This window comes from Mirounga angustirostris, unplaced genomic scaffold (genome assembly GCF_029215605.1).
Source record: "Mirounga angustirostris isolate CCGP_5_RB_7025 unplaced genomic scaffold, mMirAng1.0.hap1 SCAF_5, whole genome shotgun sequence".
Taxonomy (NCBI): Eukaryota; Metazoa; Chordata; class Mammalia; order Carnivora; family Phocidae; genus Mirounga; species Mirounga angustirostris.
The window spans coordinates 36,163,628-36,186,696 of NW_026991713.1; the positions used below are offsets into that span (position 1 = coordinate 36,163,628).

A 23,069-nucleotide genomic window follows, 5' to 3' on the forward strand; every position below is an offset into this window, starting at 1 on the left:
TGTAAATGTAACCTACCACATTTTTTTTTCTTTCCTTCTTGTATTATGAGATTTGGAATTAAATTTTAATCATTTACTTTTAAAGATCTACGTGGGAATGGAGGTGTTCAGTAAGGTCACAGGCAACTTCACAAGGAGATTCTGAAACAGAGAGAATGTGAAAACTGTGAAACCTGTATAATCATAGCAGCATTTGTTCTCCACTCAAATAAGGCTTCAATACAACGCAAAAGTTTGATCTTGCTTCAAATTAGTTAAAAAAAAGAATTCTGCATTTATTAAATACCTATATTGAGGGCCATTAAATCTCTCCCCATTAATCTTCCTTCTTAAGCATGTCCAGCTTTTGTAGCTATCATTAAAATATTAGTTTTCAGATCATTTCAGATGGGGTTAAAATCTGGTATTTTTTTCATTAAGACGTGTATCTTTGATTTTTAACATTATCACTATAAAAAAACAAAAAAAACCCAAAAAACAAAACCCTAGGTTTAACACGATTTACTGCAAAAATCTCTCGAGTCTTCAAAACATATTTGGATAATTCTTTCAGCCCGGCATAGCTCCAATTAGCACTAATCACTGCCATGCCCTAATTATTTAAAATTAATAAGTTGAACTTACACGTGCAAACGTTTTGCAAATCACCCTGCATCCACTTCTCTTTTCAAGTTAACTCATAAGATTAGACAACTTGTTTTAATAGATTATTATCATTGGATTAGGTCCAAAAAGCATTCGTCTAATGGGAATTCTGTCTGCTTTAACAGTTGTGCTTTAGTGGACACTCTCGGACTTAACTGTTAATCTTTTTTTTTTTTTTTTTTTGGACTGGCTCCTGCCCTGAGAACCCTTCTGGGAGACAAGCAAGAAGTTTTTAACAGGTACATGATTGGCACTCAGTCAGTCTGGACTAAGCAAAGGGAAATGGAAGGGATTGGTTAAAATACCTGACTGGAAGGTTCTGTCTTCTTGCTCCCTACTCACTCCACTCCTGTTCAAAGGCACTGGTAATCCCTGGCCTCTCACGCTGCACCCCATTCCCCACCTCAATATAGCAACCACCACCAGCACTACTCAGAAGTGCAGAAAACTCACGCAGCTCATGCCGTGGGCAAGTCAAACATTAATAAAACCAGAGGATGAAATATCTTAACATTGTGCTATAAGTTTTGATAACAAGAAAATAAAAATGACAGGATGTGCTATTCTTTATTTAGCCTCTATAGCTCAAGCATTCCCTTTTAAGTAAAATCAGAATTCCATTCTTGAATAGGTTCCATAATAACTCCTAAACTAAACATAGTGCGGATCATATTTCATAATAAATCCACTTTTGTTCTATTCTGCACCATATCGCCAATCAACCCACATGCCTCGTTGCTTCAACAATCTAAACAAATGCAGGTCATCCGAATGATATGCTAACGTGAGTACAAATTAAGCTCCGTTGTATTTTTCCATGAGAGACCAGATATTATGAGGAAATAGAGAATTGTATATAATTGCCTAATGAATTCCAACACCTGTTATGTCATTTTATACCTCCCAGATGGGGTCCTGGCTTCTAGTGAAGAGAGCAGTTGCCTAGAAAACACCATTCTCTTCTGTCATTTTATTCAACTATGGAATGTGGGGAAGTCATGTAATAGTAGTAGTAACACTAGTTATGAATGTTTATTAAACATTTTACAATGTTTATATTATCAAGTCATTCTTTTTTTTTTTTTTTTAATTTATTTGACAGAGAGAGAGAGACAGCGAGAGAGGGAACACAAGCGGGGGGAGGAGGAGAGGGAGAAGCAGGCTTCCCGCCGAGCAGGGAGCCTGATGTGGGACTCGATCGCAGGACCCTGGGATCATGACCTGAGCCAAAGGCAGATGCTTAACCAACTGAGCCACCCAGGTGCCCCTCAAGTTGTTCTTTCTAAATCCCTATGATGTTTGCAAACTCTGTGAATCAGTACTTTACAAAAGGGCAGTGAGACTCGAGGATGTGAAGCATGTTGCTCAGAATCCCATTGCTAAGGAGAAGAACTAGAACTCAAAGCTAATTTTTTTTTAATTCTAAGACCAGGGTCTTGTGCCCCTAACCCACCCCAAATCACACAGTATCCACTTTGTAACCACCATCTTGAGTTCTTTGCCAGCCAGGTCCCTCAACCTTAAGGTGGCATCTGACATAAAAGACCATTAACTTCTACAAGAAAAGTTCGTAAAGCCGCAGATGGGTAAATGCTAGAGAGATCTAGAGATCAGCAATTTCTACTTGTAAAATCCCTGACTTTAGAAAGTATCTCCTCAATGTGTATTCTACAATGAGGAAACTGATGTCCTTAAAGCTTAAACATGTACCCCAAGGACACCAGAAATTTCATCTTCCTTTGCGCTCATGGCTTAGTATCTTATCCCTTTGTTTATCTTTTTAGGCACTACTCTTCATCAAATATCTACAATAATTCTCAATAACGGGCAATAATAAAACAAGAATTAGACTCCAATGTCCTTGGACTAGTATTCAAAGCTGTCCAAAATCTGGCCCATCTCTACTATCTAAACTTCAGAATCCCCTAAGTATTATTGATACCCTTATTGTTTGATACTTCAAAATTCCCTCAGTGATATCAGTCTCATGATTATTCTAAATATGAACCAAAATCACATCCATCGATCTAATGTTGTCATTATCTGAAATGTTCTCCCTCACCTCCAGCTTAAACTCCAGTTCTTCCACAAGACTTCCCCGACTTCTCCTGGCTACATCAATCCCTGCCTCCTCAGAGCGGTCCAGTCTTACACCATATGAAAGAAATCATATATTGTAAAGGTCAAGTCTGAAGTTGTTAAGGCCCAAAGTGACACTATGCATAAATAATCTTAATAATTCTCACACTCTTCAGAAATGACTCTCATGGCTTTCCTACACAAACACAAGCCCCCAGACGGCAGGAATTTGTTTTAGCCATGAAGTATATTATCCACAGCAACTCCGTCAGCACCTGCCACAGAACACTTAGTACCAAATGGATGAATGACTGAGCAAATGATGGAATGAATGAACAAAAGACAGTAGTCCAGAAGGGAGCAGGAGAGCAGTCTGTAAGGGCAGTTTTAGTTACACCAGAATCTTGTACAGTGATCAAACAGTCCAATCTGTTCTCTCTAATCTATGTACCTACATAAGACAACATATAGAAAAATCCCTTCACCCTGGGACTTCTTGAAGTCTACATGGTTAGGTGATGCTACAGCACTCATTTCTTTGATATACATATTTGTGCTGAGGTCCATAGTTTCTCCAACAATTTGATTCCCCCCGCCCACCCCAGGTATTGCACTGATTTGGGAGTTAAAACAATGGGAAAGCATTTAAAGCCCCTGTGGCAAATAAAGCCTGTCCCAGACTGTAGAAAACATTTCAAGTGTGTTTTAAATATACCTGCCCTATGAAGCCCAGTCAAGTTCCTCATCCTTAGGGCTATTTTTAACTAATGAAGAGGAGGAGAAGAATATAGTATCTTATAAAGAAGAGAAGGGGAAAGGGGGATGGAGATACAAAGAGAAAGAGGAAGGGAGAAAAGGAATCAGGAAGACAAGACTTTGATTAGACTTGCAAGTTCTCTTTAACAAGATGCAAGTAATCCAATTATATAATAACCTCTGGTCATCCTTAGCCCTTAACGAAGAGTCTTAAAATACTTGCTAAGGTCTTTAGGAGGTGATTTGAAGTTAATACAGATTTGTAAACAATGTACCACCAGACAAATGTAAGAGATGAGGATATGAGAGCTAGGATATTCTTGAAACAACGTCAGTTCCTTCAGAAGGATGCTACTGTGGGATTTGAGTAACTTCTACATAATTGCATACTTCCACTGCATGGCCCCTGTGGTCCCAGGGAGGAAGCTATTTTTATTACATTTCTAAATATCCCTGTTAAAAAGACAGCCACTTCATAGTTTAGTGTTGCAGTGAAGAATAAAATTGAATGGTTGATGCATATAAAAATGAACTAATATCCTTGCAATATTACATAACAGTATCAGAGTATTCATTCACATTTACTCTAATTCCTCTAATGAACTCTGACTTCTAAAGGAAATAGTAACAACCAGATGATCTGTATGGCACATATTTTTAAATTAGCCCATTTGCAGAGAAAAGGACCATTTTAAAATAGATAAAAAATAAAAACGGCTCACATTAATTGAGCACTTACTGTGCTGGGCACTCAGAGATTTCTATGTATTCACACTCATTTCATCTTCAAAAATCCTATATTTGAGATGTATGGAGGTACAAAGGGTAAAATCAAAATCCCCCGGCCATGTTGCTATTAAAGCAGCAAGCATATTTCTTCATGCAACTGGCTGCCTAATTAAGAAGGGGAAGAAAAAGGGACGCCTGGGTGGCTCAGTCGGTTAAGCATCTGCCTTCGGCTCAGGTCATGATCTCAGAGTCCTGGGATTGAGTCCCACATCGGGTTCCTTCCTCAGCGGACAGCCTGCTTCTCCCTCTGCTGCTCCCCTTGCTTGTGCTAACTCTCTCTCTCTGACAACTAAATAAATAAAATCTTTAAAAAAAAAAAAAAAAAGAAGGGGAAGAAAATATTACAAATCATTGTAAAAAAGAATGAAATAACTTGGAAAAGAGCCAAATTAAGTTGCACTCAAAAGGAACAATTAAACAATACTTATTATAGAATGTATTTATAAAACATTCATGATTTGAGATTTTGGTTTGGTGAGTCTGAGGGAATAAAAAGGAAAATATATGTGAAATTTACAGTGACTTGCAGATTTTATTTCATCTTGGATTTTTAAAATTCTGAACCAATAATTCTTTTTTTTTTTACTCTTATGTTAATCCCCATACATTACATCATTAGTTTTAGATGTAGTGTTCCATGATTCATTGTGCATAACACCTAGTGTTCCATGCAGAATGTGCCCTCCTCAATACCCATCACCAGGCTAACCCATCCTCCCACCCCCCTCCCCTCTAGAACCCTCAGTTTGTTTTTCAGAGTCCATCGTCTCTCATGGCTGAACCAATAATTCTAATGATGTGTGACTGCCCTAAATGCTCCTCATTCAGACAGAGCAAAATGGCCGATTTTCAAGGAGCTGTAACATAGTAAATAGTATAACACTGTCAAACTTTCTGCTACCCCCCAATTGAACTATGCCACAACCACCAACGCACTGATCACCAAGCTATTAAAAAAAAAAAAGAAAAACACTGCCAAAGCCAATCACTTCATACCTACTCAGGAGGTAAACGCAGTAAGAAACACATCACCACTCCACCAACAACAACAACTCTAGGCCAAGAAAAAAAATTATTAAACTGGTATTTACTTTTCAACTTTTTTCCAGTGACAGCTCTTCTTCATGATGAAAGGGCTTGGCCTTTGAATTAAGAGCAATCAATAAATATCCTCAATATATCTTTCTAAGTCACTTGCAAAAAAAAAATCAAAGAAGATGAGGAAAAAGCAAAATTCAAGTACCCTTATATTACAAGCTAAATTTCAACTGAAGATATATTTTTACAGCTGCTATGAACTTCTAGAGCTGGTTATTCTTGGAAACCACCTTCTGCTTACTTGGGCTTCCTTTAGGGGGGAATTGTTACCAAAATTTACTTTGTATGATTATTTTGAATGAATTCGGTATCCAGAGAATAGTCATAGTGTTAAATCTGAAATCGAATTACTTTCAAAATTCTAGGGTACAGGATATCCAAGTAACACAAAGCAACACTGGAGATAACCTCTCAGTGAGTTCACTAGTACTCTGATAAAATATAAAGCAGGGAAATAGAGTAAAATCTTGTGCTCTCAGGGTAATCTTGGGCAAAGAGTACAACTCTAGGCTTCCTCAACTGTAAAAGAAGAAGGTTAATATCGTCTTGACAGAAGTTCATAGCATGTTCCCCTTATCTCTGAAATCACAACTTCTCTTCAAAAATAAAAATGAATGTAAAAGCCCTTTGTAAAATACATGCAATCTCTATGACATTGAATGATTCACCATACTATAAATACATTGTCCTTGACTTAATCTCTTTGGAGAGCCTGTATGATGTAATATACATGGGTTTATCAACTAAGTTACTAGATAGAGTCAGCAAACTATAGCCTGTGAGCCAAATCTGGTGCCTGATTTTAGATAAAGGTTTTTTTTTTAATTTTTTATTGTTATGTTAATCACCATACATTACAGGATTAGTTTTAGATGTAGTATTCCATGATTCATTGTTTGTGCATAACACCCAGTGCTCCATGCAGAACGTGCCCTCTTTAATACCCATCACCAGGCTAACCCATCCTCCCACCGAATGTTTGTCACCCTTTGAGATTGAGGATAAAGTCTGATGAGTTCACAGTCCAGATCATAGTTTGACACTTTATAGTATTATTTCTTTTAGTTCTCCTTGTTTTAAAAAAAATTTCCCTCGGGAGAATGGCAAATTCATTTTAGTATTTAAGGAAAATGCTATTTTTTTTTCATAGAAAACAGGATCAGAGTCCATTTCTAATACGGATAAACTGATAGCACAGTTAATGTAAAATGACATAAGGAAATGATGCAGACTAGAATAAAAAATTTAAAAAGTATGCTTTACTTCTGAGAGAATCCATTTCAGAAAATCAAGAGTTAACTGTTTTTAAGTTTACAAGATCATGAAAAAGATAAATATATACCCTCATGATAAAAGGGAGATATGGATGTATATTAATATAGGTAAACTGAAATAAAACACACAGCCCACTTCAGTTTGCAGTGAATACTTGGCCTTCGAAAACCATTATTATAAGTACTTTGGGATCTAATCTTTTGTTCGTGGGAATGTATAAGCACAATTAATCCATCTTTCCAGTCAGATTACTTCAAAGACAAAGAAAGCTATCAAAAGTTGTTTTTTTTTTAATTTAGCAATAAGATTATTTTTTAAATTATGATTAAACATAGTATGATATAATTTGCTTCTTGAAGTATCCCCCAAAACTCCCATATTAGGGAAAAGACCACTGTAGAGGCTAAATGACTTGTCCACAATTACACAACTAGCTAGTGGCAGAAACTGTGTGAGAGCCCAGGCCCCCTGACTAGAACCTCAGGATTTATGTCATTATGCCCTATGGCCGTACTTTTCACAGCATGTTCCCTTCTTCTCTGAAATCACAACTTCTCTCAAATGTCTAACATTTTTCAGAGGCTTTCGTGTAATTAACTTAGAAAAAGGCTACCAGCTGGACGCAAAGGTGTAGGTTCAAACAACCTCTATATAAATCTGATGTAAATCAGCAAATGTCTTAATGGCATATTAAATTTTTATAAAATCATTCTCCCATAATTAAGTTTATGTTATTGCTCTTTTAAAATTGCTCAGAAGTGAATTTGCCTCTAGGAAGCAAGCTGGGACAATTTTAGGATAGCCATTACATTAAAGGGGTAAAAAAATATATATATACTCCAAATTCAGTTCCATCTTTTAAATGTGTTTAGTTTGTCTAAAAATACATTTTTTTCCCCAAAAAGGTAAGGGAATGGAAATTGGTTTTATTCTAGATTTGACAAGCACCTTTACACTTTGATAAAACTCCTGGTCAAAGCTAAAAACAAGTCAATTATATGTACTTAAAACCTACTTACTTCTGCATGTGTCAGACATGTGTAACACACTGAGAGGCAAAGATATGGAAAAGAATAAGAAGTATCCAGATTCCTATTTCCACTGAAAACCACTGTTCCTCATTCAAGAGTCAAGGGTTGCATGTACTAAACACACAGCCAAAAAAGCAATCAAACATATCAGATTCTTACTCCAGAAAATTACATTTATGTAGGGGGGTCCATGATTCATCATACTTCTAAAAAATAAATAAATAAATAAGGATCCAAACACTCTGACATCAGATTCTCACTCCAGAAAACTGCATTTATGTAGGGGCCGATGATTTATCATAGTTTTAAAAAAAATGAAATAAGCAGTGTGACCCAAACATAACCCCAAAGAAGATACCTTGATTACCCAAACTTCATTACCAATTTGTTAAACAGTAAAAAAGACGTTCAAACAATATTAAAGACACAGTGAAAATATTCAGGGGTCTCAGTAAGACTTTAACCAGGTTTACTGACCCACATGGTTTAAGGTCACAACTTTTTTCTACAGATCGTCTTAAACTTGAAAAGTAAAAAATAAAACCTACATCTTTAAAAAACAAAACAAAATAAAACAGTAACTATCAGGTCTAAAGTCCCTTATCCTTAATTTCAAAATATGTAATTAAAAATACAGTAATAATTGCAGAAACTCGGTGAACATACTCAAAAAACAATAAACTGTACACTTTAAATGGTTCAATTTTATGATACGTGAATTATATCTCAGTAAAACTGTTACAAAGAAACAAAACTCCTGATTTAAGCTGACATGAGGTTATTAATAGTCTTTATTCCATTTATTGTAAATATTCATGTATTTCCCTTCGGAAATGCTAAATGTTTCTTACTTCAAAATGCTGCCATGTTACATAATAATTTATACACCCTATTACTTTTGAATAATTAAAATATATCAGAATCAAATCTGGCCTCAGGCATTTTAGGTACTGAATCAGGGAACTTGTAGCCCTTTTTTTATATAAATAGAAGAAAGCTCATCCACATCAAACAAGACCTGACATCCTGCACAGCTTAGGACCCACTAAGACACACAGGAATCCTTGGCATCACACTGTTAGTTAATCTAAACTGTTTAATATTTTTAATGAAATTTGCAGGAAAAAGAGTTTTTATCTGAATTAAAAAACAACCTCTATGACACAGACTCATCTTTTCCCTTATAGAGCCATTAGAAATGCACTGCCTGTCCTGGGGACATAAATAAGTTAATATGGTTGATTAGCAATGATGCAACAGTATGAAATTCAGAGCCAAACCAAATACTTCAATGTGAACTGATTCCAAATAATTCTTTTTTTGCATGCTTTTGAGAAACACCATGCATTTCAGAGCAAGTAGCAGAAGTTGATAGGAGTTTCAGAAGCAAATCTATACCAGTTCAACCTCGAAGGGCATAAATATGTACGATGTGTCTCTCTTAAATCTGTTCAATGTAGTGCAAAACCACGGCAGACATGATATGCCCTTGCAGCCCAATGAGATGTTGAAGATCAAGCGCCAAATACCAAGGTCTCAATGTCAAGATCTCTGGGACAAGGGGATGCAAAAGAATAAAAGGATCCAGTCCTTGGTCTCAAGGAGGTTTCTAAACCAACTATACACAAACACACGTGCGCGCACACACACACACAATCAGTACTGTTCATCTAATACCTTAAATAATTAGACCACTTTTTACTTGAGGGAACTCAACGGCGAGACAATGACCTGCACTGGAAATGATCTGGATTTAGAATTAGCATTGCCTTTGAAATCCAGTCTCATGGCATGCTGATCAATTCGGGGGAGTTCATTCAACTTCTTGTAAAATGGAGTACAAAGAGTGACCCCACAGGGTAAATGGGATAGCTAAGTTAGAAAACAAATGTAAATTCCAAGAGAGCCAGAGTTTTGCCTGTTTTCACTACTTTGTCCTCAACATCTAGAATGGCACCTCCTATTAGAAGACATGTACCTATTTATCAAAAAATTAAAAAAAATTAAAAAGCATCTAGCAAATTTTGTAAGTTGACTCTGAACCTAAATGAAATGCACAAGCATCAAATGATTTTAACTTATAAAAATCTTTAAAAACAAAACAAACTAAAATCCTGGATGAGCTGAGCTATTTAATGTCATGACTTCTCTGTCACTCTCTCAGGCTCTTCCTTAACCAGGCTGAATTAATTTGCCAGACACATGTGCTTCTCTGGCACTTTCCGTGGAATTCTATTAGCACCTGATGCAGAGTGATAGGATCATTGTATAGATGTACTTCCTAGGGGCTGGGATAATATATTATCCATCTATGTATTTTTAGCACCCATACACTAACTGTTGCATATGGAAGAGAAGATATTTTGTATTTAAAGCTATTGTAAGTAAGCGGCATTGGTCCCAGGGCCAAGTAGTATGAGAATGGTTGTTTCTTTCATAATGCTCTTTGGATCTTCCACTTTAGCTACACTTGTATAAAAACAGTATTATGGGAAGACCATCCACCTTGGAGTCAGACATCTGGAATGAGATTCCTTCTCCAATTACATTCTCTCTGTGACTCCTTGGGCAAAATTACTTCTATAAACTTCAACTTCCTTAACTGTAAATGAGATTAATAATACCTACTCTCATAGAATGAACAAAATAATGCACAGAAGACACTTTGCTAGCACACTGTAAGCCCCGATAAATGGTGGTCATTACCATTATCACCACCAGCTCTGTGTATATGCAAATGAAAGCTAATGAATTCAAATCGGTTACTTCTTTTCCTCTTTGAACAATACGGAAGTCAGCCCAGCCCTGGAGAAGATTATACTGCAGAATGCAGAAGAATCAGAGACTACAAATTATCCTGTTCCCAAACCAGGAACTTCAGGCTGCTGCTTTGACAACTTAAATTCAGCGCTTTTGTCGCTCAGCCAGCCCATTTTTCAATTGGCATCTCTACATTTTCTCTTTTCTTGTCATTTTATTTCTGAAATACGCTCATTTCGGAATTATCCTCACTTTTGACATTACGGTTGTCACTGATTCCAATATTCACCCAACAGTGAGACACTAAACTCACATTGTATAGTCAAAAGGAACTCTGAATGTCTTTTAAGACATTACTGGTGGCATTTTTAAAATCCCACCACAGTCCTGGAATAAGTACCAGGGTAAATAACAACATACCCAGCTGATCTGTCTACTGCTGATGCCTAAAATTTCCCCTGCTCCTGAGTTAGTGCATGGTGACTTGGAGAAGAGGAAGAGGGTAGCAACAAAGAGCCGCCCCAATATATTTTTTTAATTCTCTACTTCTAGACCAGACTCAGGCTCCACATTATCAAAGACAAGATCCCTCTACTGAGGGGTATCCTACTTCAAACAGTAACACGCTGTTAGTAAAGGCAATTAACCAAATTAGGAAGAAAAACGCACTGTGTTTTTAGTCTCTTTGCGTTAAGTTTCTGGTAGCTACAAAAGTAAATATTCCATTTGAATGCAGGCTTAAATCAAGCTAGAGACCTAGATTGATAGCATGCAAATACTTAAGCACTTAACTGAAGGTAGTTGGGGATGGGGCAGGGATGGGGCGGGACCGGAAAAGGGGCCTGGGAGGAGGGAAACAGCAAAACAAAAAACTCAGTTTCAGAAGGTACTCTAGAATTATTAACAGAGCACAGAGAACCTAGGGTACAATAAGAAGGGCAGAATCTAATTAATGATGAACTGGAGGGATTGGGCACACAGGTCTCTTCATAGTCTGTAGTCTTAACTGACAAACAGAAAATGACTTCCATAGTAACAGTTTTCTACAAACTGAAGGCAAGAAGGCCAAGTATACAGTGAGAAGGCATCAGACCTGGGGGAGGAGGCTCTGTTCTCAAACAAGCCTGTGCCACACATTTGTGAAAAGAGAGGGGGTGGCATGTAGATAGTTTCCAATACCTCTCTCTAGCCACAAAACCTTAAGTTTTTATAAAAATTTATGATGTTCAATAATATTGTATGGGGGTATCAGATTCTCAGTGGACACATCAGTGGATCCCAAACGTGGCTTTTCATCAAAATCAGAGGGTGGGCATTTAAAAAGCGGTTTTTCTCCTGCAACCTCTCCACCAGCTCCCTGTCAATGCCTCAAAAACAAAAAAGCAAGTAGACCAAAAGATTCTGATTCAGTCGCTTCCAGTTTTGTGCTACAATCTCTGGTTTAAAACAGTCTCCCCACGAGAGGATGATCATCATCCCAGGTTGGACTATTCAAAGGAAACCCAGGATGAAATGAATCCTCAAATCTTTAAACAGTCGCCATCCCCCACCCAACCCCCGTACCATCTGTCAATTAGAGCAGATTTGTAAATACTGGATTTCCTAAAATCAAAACCAATTCTACTTATTATAGACTTGTCTCGGCAAGCCAAAGTTATGGGGATTTAGTTTTCTGTAAAAATAATTTGGTCTGAATTATTAAGGCATCCAAAATATACTTTTTTTAAGATTTTATTTATTTAGAAGAGAGAAAGAGTGAGTGAGAGAGAGCACAAGCCAGGGATGGGGAGAGGGGGAGAGGCAGAGGGAGAAACTGACCCCCCCCACCCCCTCCCCCGGCTGAGCAGGGAGCCTGATGCAATCCCCAGGACCCCAGGATCATGACCTGAGCCAAAGGCAGAAGCCTAACACACTGAGCCACCCAGACACCCTGGCATCCAAAATATTTTATTAAAATTTTTGGTAGCCAAAAACAGTATTGCTCTAAAAAACAAAACTTTTACTCTCTATTACCTCCTTAAGAGGTGGGGAAATAAACAAATGAACAACAACATCAAGAAAAAAACCAGCCTCAATGTTTCCCTGAAAAGGTTTGTTATAACAGATTCTGGAATCAGCTGCAACAATATTGCCTGCCAGGTTTGGGGAAGAACGAGATTAACATTCACCTTAAGGTGATAACCGTGCGTCCCTTTTCTTCCAGAGAATGAGACTTGAATGCTGCAAGCTATTGCAGCTACTGAACCAATCTTCCTTACTATAAACCTGGCTAAAGGAAATATATAGGCAACTGGGTGTTGGGGAGGAGAACAGGAAAGCCCGGCTGCCCTCCATTTCCAGATACATAAGCAACAGCACCATCCTGAGCCTGAAGGGGAAAAAACCAGGCTATGAAAATAGGAGTGGATGGGAAGATATTAACAGTGAAGAAACATTAAGGAATGACTTCAACATACTTGTTTTCAATCAGTTAAACAAAAGATAAATTATCAAATTGTGTTGTTCAGAAGAATTATCCTTGCAAAAGAATTTTGTTTCTCCATATTCTTTACATCGTCAGCAGTGGTGAACGGGATCGCAAACACTCCATTTCTTGATTGACATTTCATCCTGCATCCCATGAGAAAAGCCACAACTACACTGAGTTCTGCAAAATAACACATACAAAGTTCACTACCATTGAAATGTTGTGGAAACGCAGTAAAACGCTGATGACCATGATGATATTTCTACAGGAACGGAACTGGGCGGAAAAGTGTACATTTACCATCTTCATACCTAACAACCCTGCGAGGCAAATATTATATTCCTATTTTACAGACCATGTAACTGATGTTCAAGACGTTCAGTAATTTATCCAAGGTCACAGTAACTTAAATCTAAATCTAAAGGCTCCAGTCCTATGGTTTTTCCACAGCAACCTTAGCACCCCTGCATGAGAGGATTAGCCAAACACCCAGTGGTTATTCAAAGTAAGCAGCAGTTGTTTTTATACTATTAGACAATGAATGAGTAAGCAGCAGTTGTTTTATACTATTAGATACGATGTCATGAGATCTTAAGAAGACAGAAACTACACTCAATGGAACACGGAAACTGGAAAATTTTTGCCTGACTTCAAGTAAGAATAAAAATTCTATGTAATTTGGAGTTTGCTATTTCATAAAAGTTATGGGAATACATTCAAATCATTCACGTATAATCTTAGTGTAATCTGACTACAGTATATAAGCATGTATTTATACAGTTTATTCTAATGGGACATGCAACAGACACACAAACACAAAAACCCTTTTGAAGGGGAGGGGACAGAGCTTACACATTAAAAGCTAAAATAATGCCCTCAAAAGGGCTAGGTTGATACTACTAACAGGTATAACAACTCAAAATTCACAGAATTAAAATATTAAGTTTTTCTTCTTTTCATTTTTATATACGCAAACTATATTTTTAAATACAACTGATACTGCATTTAATCAAGAACTCTAGTAAATGTACTTGGTATGTAGTTATGTTTAGCAATATTTTAATGGAAATTCTAAATGTATTTTCCATTTCTTCTCTTACTAAAAACTAAGTCATTTGTTTTTAAATGTCCTTCAGTTTTCTCATGTTGTCCCTGCTGTTTGCTTTGAATCTTACATTAATTATGAGCAAAATGACAACCACATACCAAGTGCAGGCATTGTAGATTCCCCTATCATATCAGAGAAGGATTATCATTTCTGCATTTTACTTGATCTCCTGAAATTAAATGAATAAACATGTGGAGAAAGAAAGAAAGTGTCCTTTGGAACTGAAACACTGGCTTCACTAATCAAGGCCATAATTATTGAGGAAACATGTATTAAATTCTGAATTCATGCTATTTCACTTGATGCAAGTGTTATAATCAGACCAACAGAGCATGCAGGCACCATCTGGGTGCCACAGAGTTGTAAAGACAAACCCAGAGAGCAAGGGCACATTGACCTTCCCAGCACCACATCATTGCACATTTTGGCATGCCTGTTTTCCCCTTTTAATTTCTTACCATTCTTTTTTGGAAAAAGGAACACTGTGATCAGGAGGTATGAAACCGGATGTAAACAATAAAACATATACTGCCTCGAAAGCTTACTGTACTAAAACATTTCATAACTATTTTATAAACTATCAATGAATTTGATTTCACACTCAGTTTTATCCGCCTCACCTCCTATCCCAATCATGCCTTTTAAGGAATCTCTAATGCATTCCTGGAATCTGTCTTTCTATAGCTTAAATTTCATTTGAAAAGTCAACACTCAATTAGCATTCCCATTGTTCCAAGTATTTAAGACAGGAATCTGACTTCTAGGCAATGACAACGATTTGAAATTTGTGCAGACCACATCGTTTTTCTGTGAAATTGACAGTACTGAGTTGAATATGAGTAACCACATAATCATGAGATCCCCATCAGTCAATCTGATTCCTCTGAGGCAGCAGGTTATCGAAAATGGAGCCGAGTGATGTAATATGGATCCCAGACAGTGTTATGAGAACAGCATAGATGATTTCAATGAGACTCATTATTTATTCATCACATGGTCCAATTTCGTGTCATTTTCACTGATGGTATACTGTGTTAACTGGCTGAAATGCAATGCTGATAGAGTATTTTATTCTGGATTGTAAAAAGAACCATTTTGAAAAATGTTTCTGTCTCCCTGTAAGAAGGAATGCAAAACAAAGAGGGATTTTGTAATTGTGGCCACTCACTGTAACATTTGAACATCGTTCAGCAATGCTGAAGAATAGACACAGGAGAAAGCCCTAAAGGACTCCCTGTTTTTCTCATCAGGAGTATATAATAATATGCTAGATACCATAGAGTAAAAAGTAAAGTAATCTAGTCTTCGAAAAATAACTGCTTTTTTTTTTTAATGCTAAAGAACGAGATAATGCTGGCAGGAAACATGCTCACTGAATGAGATAAACCTCCTGAATCTGATTTGGTCTCATCACCAAAGGGACCCACTCTCAGGTCTGTTCCCAGGGAAGGTCAGAGAAAAAAATCTCCCAAGGGGCAAAATGGAGCTAGCCTGTATGTTCTCAAACTTCTCCCATGTACCAGTCAAAACACAAGCATGTTTAAAAACCATGCAATGTCTCCCAACATTGTTGGGGCCATAACGTATCTTAAAAGGTTCCTACATCATTATACATACTAACTCTCTCAACCCGCCTTTCCCATTCATTTTTCTCTGTAAATTCATGCACTCTATGTATCTGCTGAAACTACTGCTCAGTGGTCCCCGTAACTTCCCGTGAGTTTCCCTCTGTGCAATGCTCATGCTCTACCCTCCACTTTCCCTGGCCTCTCCAATTATAAATGTCTATATCTGAACCACTCTTCGGGGTCTTGCTCAAATGTCTCTGTTCCTGATCCCCTCAGCAGAAAGCACAACCCCCCTTCCTTGAAACTGCGCTAGCACTCCCAGTGCCTCCTTTATAACCTCATTACTTTCCAGCTTGAATTTCAGTTCTGCATTTACATGCACTACTCTCAACTTCCTAGCTTACTCTAAAATGTCCTTAAGGGCAGAATTTTGTCAATTCATCTTTAAATCCACACATCACCTAATACAGTGTCTTGCACAAAGATGACTCTTTAAAAAAAAAAAAGTAATTTGTGAATAGACTGCTGTTTCACGTATTAACACTCTTAATGCAAGCATTACATGAACTTACAAGAGTAGTCAGCTTCCAAATTTCAATTATTCAGCTTGCACCTAAACTGTAACCAAAATACAGAATCATCTTAAATCAGCTGAGCAGAGAGGCCAACCTGCAGAAATAAATTACCTTCTTAATCTCTGACTTTTTGAGTAAAATATTTTTGAACCTCGACTTTTATTTGTTGTATTATCTGGTTAGCAGTGCTGGCAGCTGTTCAAAGTTTTAAAGTAACTATAGGTCATGAATATTAAATGCTACAACAAGTTCACTGGGATGAATTCCAAATTCATTTGTAAGTACATGACAAATAGTCAGCCCTCCAGTTTCAATAATGCAAGGAAATACTGTGATCAGAATCAGAGTATCTTGTTGTATCTGGATCCTCACAAAGTCAAGTGTAAGGCAAGAGAAGGGAAAGAAAATCATAAGAAAGTGGGAACACTACTTGAAGTAGAGTGGCACAGATGTTGATTGAAGAAAAATCAGAAACAGCAAATATATCATATTTCATTGAGCACAATCAATATGAGAGTCACATCTTGAGTAAAACCACAACCTAGTCTAGAAAGCAAAGGGACAAAGCTATAAATGATGACATATTCCGCCAATGCCATCCCCAGCAGCTAATCAAATAAAAAAGCACATGTGCTTCAATGTGCAAATACCTGGAGGCTCTGTACCTCCCTTTCCATGCCCTTCTATACAGGGGGAGTCACGCAAACTAGATGTACAAAAGCACCACATTTAGTATCTTCAGTGTTCCAATGGTGACAAACCAAAAACCTTCAACAGAACATAAGCCCCCACCCTCAGAAACCATTCTCAAGGTAACCCTGTAAATGGTTTGGAAATATAGGATTATTTGTTTGCGTCTGACCACTACATCCTGATGTAGAACCAAGCTTATACGTAACATCCAAGATAAACTTTTTCACCATAGGCAACCTCCACCATTCACATCCTGCTTAGCATTAAAATTAAAAAGTTATTTCTAGACTCATTTTCCAAAAGTGGCAATGCCTCCCCATTTCCTCTCTCATAATATAGTCTCTTCATTTTGTTTACGTGAAATAGCACTATAAAATTTAATTTTAAGAAAAGGAAGTTGTCTAGATAATGTACACCTTAGAAGCAACCATAGCAAAGCAGAGATAGTCATCTTATAGAAATTCTTAAAAGATCAAACAAGGGGCCCCTGGGTGGCTCAGTCGGTTAAGTGGCTGCCTTCAGCTCAGGTCATGATCCCAGGGTCCTGGGATCGAGCCCCGCATTGGGCTCCCTGCTCAGCAGGAAGCCTGCTTCTCCCTCTCCCACTCCCCCTACTTGTATTCCCTCTCTTGCTGTCTCTCTCTGTCAAATAAATAAATAAAATCTTTAAAAAAAAAAAGATCAAACAAAAAGGGCTTCATTTTCCCAAGCCAATTTGGGCTATTATTAGAATTGTTACACTGGTTTTCAGATTTACTTTTTTTTCTCCACCTGTAACTGAATAAGTGATTATGAGGCTAATAAAGGGAAAAAAGATGTTTCCACATTAAAACAGTTAACAGATGTTAAATAAGCACAGAAAATGGCCACTAGGCAAGCAATGACTGATGTTTGGTAAGGAAGAAAAATGTTGCTTTTGCTGATTTTATTACCCATGTACCTCCCGGGGTCATGGGAGACTTGTAAAACATTTTGTGGGCAGATAAAAGTCAAGCATTTATTTGCTTCAAGGGTTCTTCACCCCCTCCTTACTTTTGACCACATAAAACTAAGTAAGTGAAAGTCATCTAAGAAAGGCTAAAACAATCATTTGACGAGAAGGCAAGAAAACTTATTTTTTGACATTTTTCTGACATGCATTTCTTCCAGTTCTACCCTCCAGACCCCACTAACCAGGAATGAAATCCTCATTGTACAAAGGGAAGAGGATAGGATTTTACTTTAATATTTCAGGCACATATTATTCCAAGACAAATCTGAAACAAGTGTGAATTCAATAATTTCCTGAGTACCTACTATGTGCCAGATGGTGTGCTAGATGCCAAAGATAATGTAGGAAACACCTTAAATAGAATGCTGAAGTTAAGAACTAGGAACATTCAAACATTTTAAGATGGTTATGAACACTCATTTTGTTCATACATGTTTCTGAAGATTTTATATTTGGTGTTTTCTTACAAATCCCCCTAACTATTGACAATTGTATTATTGTATTATTTCATGTCATATTCAACCAGACTACTTTGTAAGTCATGCTATCTCAATTAGCACTTATTATATAAGTTAAATGTGTTTATGTTTTTATATATTCAGAATAGTGCCTAGCACATAAAGACTCTATGTGTTTATTAAATACTAAATAAAATATCTATGATATGCCAGGTCCTTACTATTTTTCACATACTTCAAAGAAACAGAAAACTTGCATATTTCCTTTGCAGAAATGAGAAAGCCTTTTATATAATATGGACATATGCATCATCTGTGTGAATCTTAGAAGTAAAAAAATGGCAGCCAAGAATTCTGGCCAAATTCAGCTATCCCAAGGATTTTGGCTGGCCCAAACAGGGTTTGTTTTTAAATCAGTAACCAATATTAAGTAACAATAAATGTCATTGAAAAATCCAGAGGTCTGTCTTTCTAGAGAAATCCCCAACTCTCCCAAACCCAAGTCTGTATTTCCTTATTTCAGTAATAGGATGAAAAGGAGTCCCAGAGGTGGGCATAATCTTGCTTCCACCAGTCCCTTCTGCCTGGCCCTGGTGCACATTTGAGTTTGGGGGCCAGGATCTAACACTCTGAAGAAAGAAGCTGAGTGTGACTGCTATGAGAAAAACATTACTGACGAAACTATCAAAACAAAGAGCTTTGCCCCTCTGGTCCTAATAATTTCCAGCTTTAAGAGGACCACCATTTTGGGATTTGAGTACCTGGCTAGTTCACTGGTTTGCATAATAGAGTTAAACATTTGTGCACTGGAGTTTTCTGTTTATATAAAAGTTATGTTTTAATAGGGCAGGGAAGTTTATTTCATCTGGCAAACCAAGATGTGGAGTTAATTGGTAAGATATTTAAGATGATTTATTCTTTTAAGGTTGAAAAGGACCTTCTAAAGTCTTTTGAATTCACTTCCTTCAGAGTCTCTTCTAACTCACCCCAGGCATAGAAATCTATATATTATAAAGACAGAATATGGAATTTTCTATAACTTCCATATGTAATCTATGCCAGTGTTTACAAGCCCCATAGTCATAAAATTCTAAATGAAAAGTTTTTGCTTAAATATCCATGCTTCAGCTTTGGTCGATTCCTAATTCATATGCTTTCAAAACCACTGTATGTTTAAAGACTAACAGAAGTTTATCTTTTGGCCTTCTCTTCCTTAAAATAAAGAATTACAGTTTCCAATGATATTTCTTCTTTCTCTTCAACTAATATGTATCAGGTGCCTTCCAAACACTGGGCACCAAGCTCACAATGGATGCCCTACAATTTCATATAATCTTCACATCTCTAAGAGCCAACATTCAAGGTCTCCATTTCCAGATAAAGAAACATCACTGAATTAGCCCAAGGTTACTCAGCCAGTGTGAGTTAATATTTGATTCCATACTCTTTTCTTCTCTTCTAGGGAAGTCATCTGACGTTACATCTGTTCATTCGTCTTCACACCTTCACAATATAGTAAAATCACCGCTAGACACGCACAAATATGTGTTCTAGTTCTAGTGATTCTATTTTCTGGGTGACCTTCACATCCCTGGTTCTCTACACCTTAAGCTGGAAATAAGGGGAATGGCATGGATGGTCTCTATAGTCTCTTGAAAATCTACACAATCTGTTACTGAAATGTTCTCATTAAGCTCACTGGCCCAAAACCTGAGAATGAAAGAAAGTGTGTGCTTGAGATAGCAACTTTCACATGAAGTGTTTTGCTGCCCCAACTACTTCCCTTGCCCACAAGCAGTGGCTGCCAGACAGTCTAGGCAAGTTTCCATTTGGAAACTTCTCAGGACATTGAATCTTCAAAGTGTTAAGTCCTTTCCCATGGCCCGGGGGGAACCTCACACTCTCTACTGCTAGGAGTTCCTTTGCTGGTGACATTTCTCATTTTCTTAAGCAGGACGCTCAGTTACATTTTAATTTGGATAAACAAAGAATAAGTTCTTATTATAGGTATGTCCCAAATATTGTATGGGACACAGTCATACTAAGGATCTCTATCAGCAACTCTGTCCTTGAAAATACACTTAGAGAACTGAAAATTTCTTAGAAAGGGACTTCAGAAGGTCCTAAAAGCAAGTCCTGAATTGATATACCAAGATAACTTCCTAATTCATAAGATGGTAAAATGGAAATTCTGTAGAATGTTGAACCATAATGTTTCACAAGTTATCAATGCGAGCGTCTAGATCCTCAGATAGGTCTCTCTCCCATCACCAGATAGGTCTCTCTCCCTCCGTATGACAAGGACCATTATTTATATGTATTCTCTCTACTATTTCCAGTAAAACAGAAAAGCTTGCTATTGTTGTTGATGTGGCTTTAAAACAAAAGAAAAAATATTTCTCTCCCTAAATCTTCCTGAAGAAATAATTAAAATTGATTTGAAATTAAGAGTTTGGCTTTCAAAAGACCGTTGTTTTTAGGCATCAAACTCGACCCAACCATAGTTTTCTTTTAAAGTTTCAGCAGAGGGGTGCCTGGGTGGCTCAGTCATTAAGCGTCTGCCTTTGGCTCAGGTCATGATCCCGGGTCCTGGGATCGAGCCCCGCATCGGGCTCCCTGCTCGGCGGGAAGCCTGCTTCTCTCTCTCCCACTCCTCCCCCTGCTTGTGTTCCCTCTTTCGCTGTATCTCTCTCTGTCAAATAAATAAATAAATAAAAATCTTAAAAAAAATAAAATAAAATAAAGTTTCAGCATATAACTGAAATCACAAAAGAACTTCATTTAGCACTAGATACTTGAGTTCTAACTGAAAAGGTTATGCTTCCTCACAGAACAGAAGCACAGCAGTAAATTACCCTGCCTACTAAGTGAAAAAAAAAGTCATTTAAAAATAATAATAATAAATGTTCCTATTTCCCTCAATTTTTTCTTCACTTCAATTTCTTCCCAATTTGATTTTAAATAAAATTGAGAATTAAGGGCAGGGGAAAAGTAGCCAAAACTAGAAAACTTGACAGCATTCCTGATCAGGGTAAGCATCCAAAACCATCACTCCTCACTTAAGTGTTCAAAAGGAAGGAGGAGCTGGCCTAAAACATGACCAAGATTTGCAAACACTGGTCAAGTTCACCCCTTACACTAAAAGGCAAAGCAAGGCTAAGTTTATTATGAATGAGAGAGGATGGGGAAACCAGAAGGAGGCGGTTTCCCAACATACCTCTGTCTGCCCAATGCCTCCCCCTAAAACTGGTTCTCTTTAGGCGGATGGGATCTGAAAGCGCTTCTGTGACCTTCAAACAACATTGCATTTGAAACCATTAGGCAATACAGAAGAGCAAATATTAAGCCCTGAGGCAAAGGCCTTAATTGGCCTCAGGGCAAAACCTATACTCATCTTTCTGTTTTGACTCTTGAATTCCTATTCACTACAACAAGGAAACGGTGAAGATGATTCACTGTTGAAGAATCTGAGTTCCCAGCTCACGGCAGAGAAGGGCTGTTTTCCAAAGTCAGATCAGGAAAAGTACTATTAACAAATGGCAGAGGATTTCCCCTCTGTAGAGTTCAGCATCTGGCTCTATTATGAGCTCTGATATTTTTACAAATACACATTACAGGCAATTTACTGGATTACAGAGAATTGGGGCCGAAATAAAGAATGAATAAAAATAAATAATAAAGGTCCCTAAACCTTACCAGGCAAAACTGCCCTTCTACCCACTTTGAAATCATGAAAATAAGTTAAGAAACCCAAGAAATAAAACAATCCATGAATGAAACACATGTTAGTAGGGAAAGGTCGAAAAAGACACTTCCACTTACTGAAGATCAAAACGTAACTTATTTTAGATTCTCTTTGAAAAGGAACAAATTTGCTTTTTGGAGACTGCTCAGTAACCCAATGCTCGAGTGCCAACAATCACTTACTTTGTAGATGGTGGGTAAGATCTGTTTCATTTTCAGCCTGTGAAAGACAAAGACGTCATAAACTGCGGACACGGCGAGCACAGTCACTCCTTGTTCCTTCCACAGCATGCTGCAGCCTGCGCACAGCCCCGTCCCCAGGAACCAGCCCCAAGTCCTGGCTGAGTAGCCTCTTGTAGAACAGTGTTTCATGTAGCAGAGCAAGGACAGGAGAAAGAAGAGACTGGCCCCGACGTCGGCCCGGCCCACGATTCCCGCCACTGCCTCGGTGTGGATGGGGTGAGAGGCGAACATCAAGCCCGCCATGAAGGTCCAGTATCCGTCCCCAAGGAGGATCTTGGAGAAGCTTGTGAAGACACCAGTGACCGCCGCATGCAGCAGGACATTGACGAGGTGATAGCTCCAGGGATTCAGCCCTCCGATGGCATGGTTCAGGCGAAAAGAGAGAGTGCAGAGTGGCCGGTAGGATTTATGGCTGCCACTGTGGGTTAGAAGAGTCCCCCAAAAATCATTGTAGAAAATGTGCGTCCATGGAGTTTCTGGGAGAAGGTCTTGATTAGTCTTGATAGCACGGCTAAAAAACAAAATGTTTTTTAAAAAATCAAATATAAAATATGGAAAGAAAAAAAAAAGAAAATACAGTTGACCCTTGACCTACATGGGGGTTAGGGACGCCGACCCTCGTGCAGTTGAAAATCCAAGTATAACTTTTGACTCCCCAAAAACTTAACCAGAGGCCAACCAGAGGCCTTACCGATAACACGGGCAGTTGACTAACACATATTTTATATGTGGCATGTATTATATACTGTAGTCTTAAAATAAGGTAAGCTAATGAAAATGTTATTAAGA

The 23,069-nt window shown here is 37.7% G+C and overlaps 1 protein-coding gene across 2 annotated transcripts in view; it reads right to left on the reverse strand.

The window, feature by feature from the left end:
- The window catches only part of TMTC2 (transmembrane O-mannosyltransferase targeting cadherins 2), a 395,147-nt gene that overhangs the window by 219,997 nt on the left and 152,081 nt on the right, over nt 1-23,069 (reverse strand). For both annotated transcript variants that reach the window (XM_045872892.3, XM_064590832.1), the window contains exon 2: nt 22,221-22,791. In XM_045872892.3, coding sequence (XP_045728848.1) covers nt 22,221-22,791 — 571 coding nt within the window. The remainder of the gene's footprint in view (nt 1-22,220; nt 22,792-23,069) is intronic.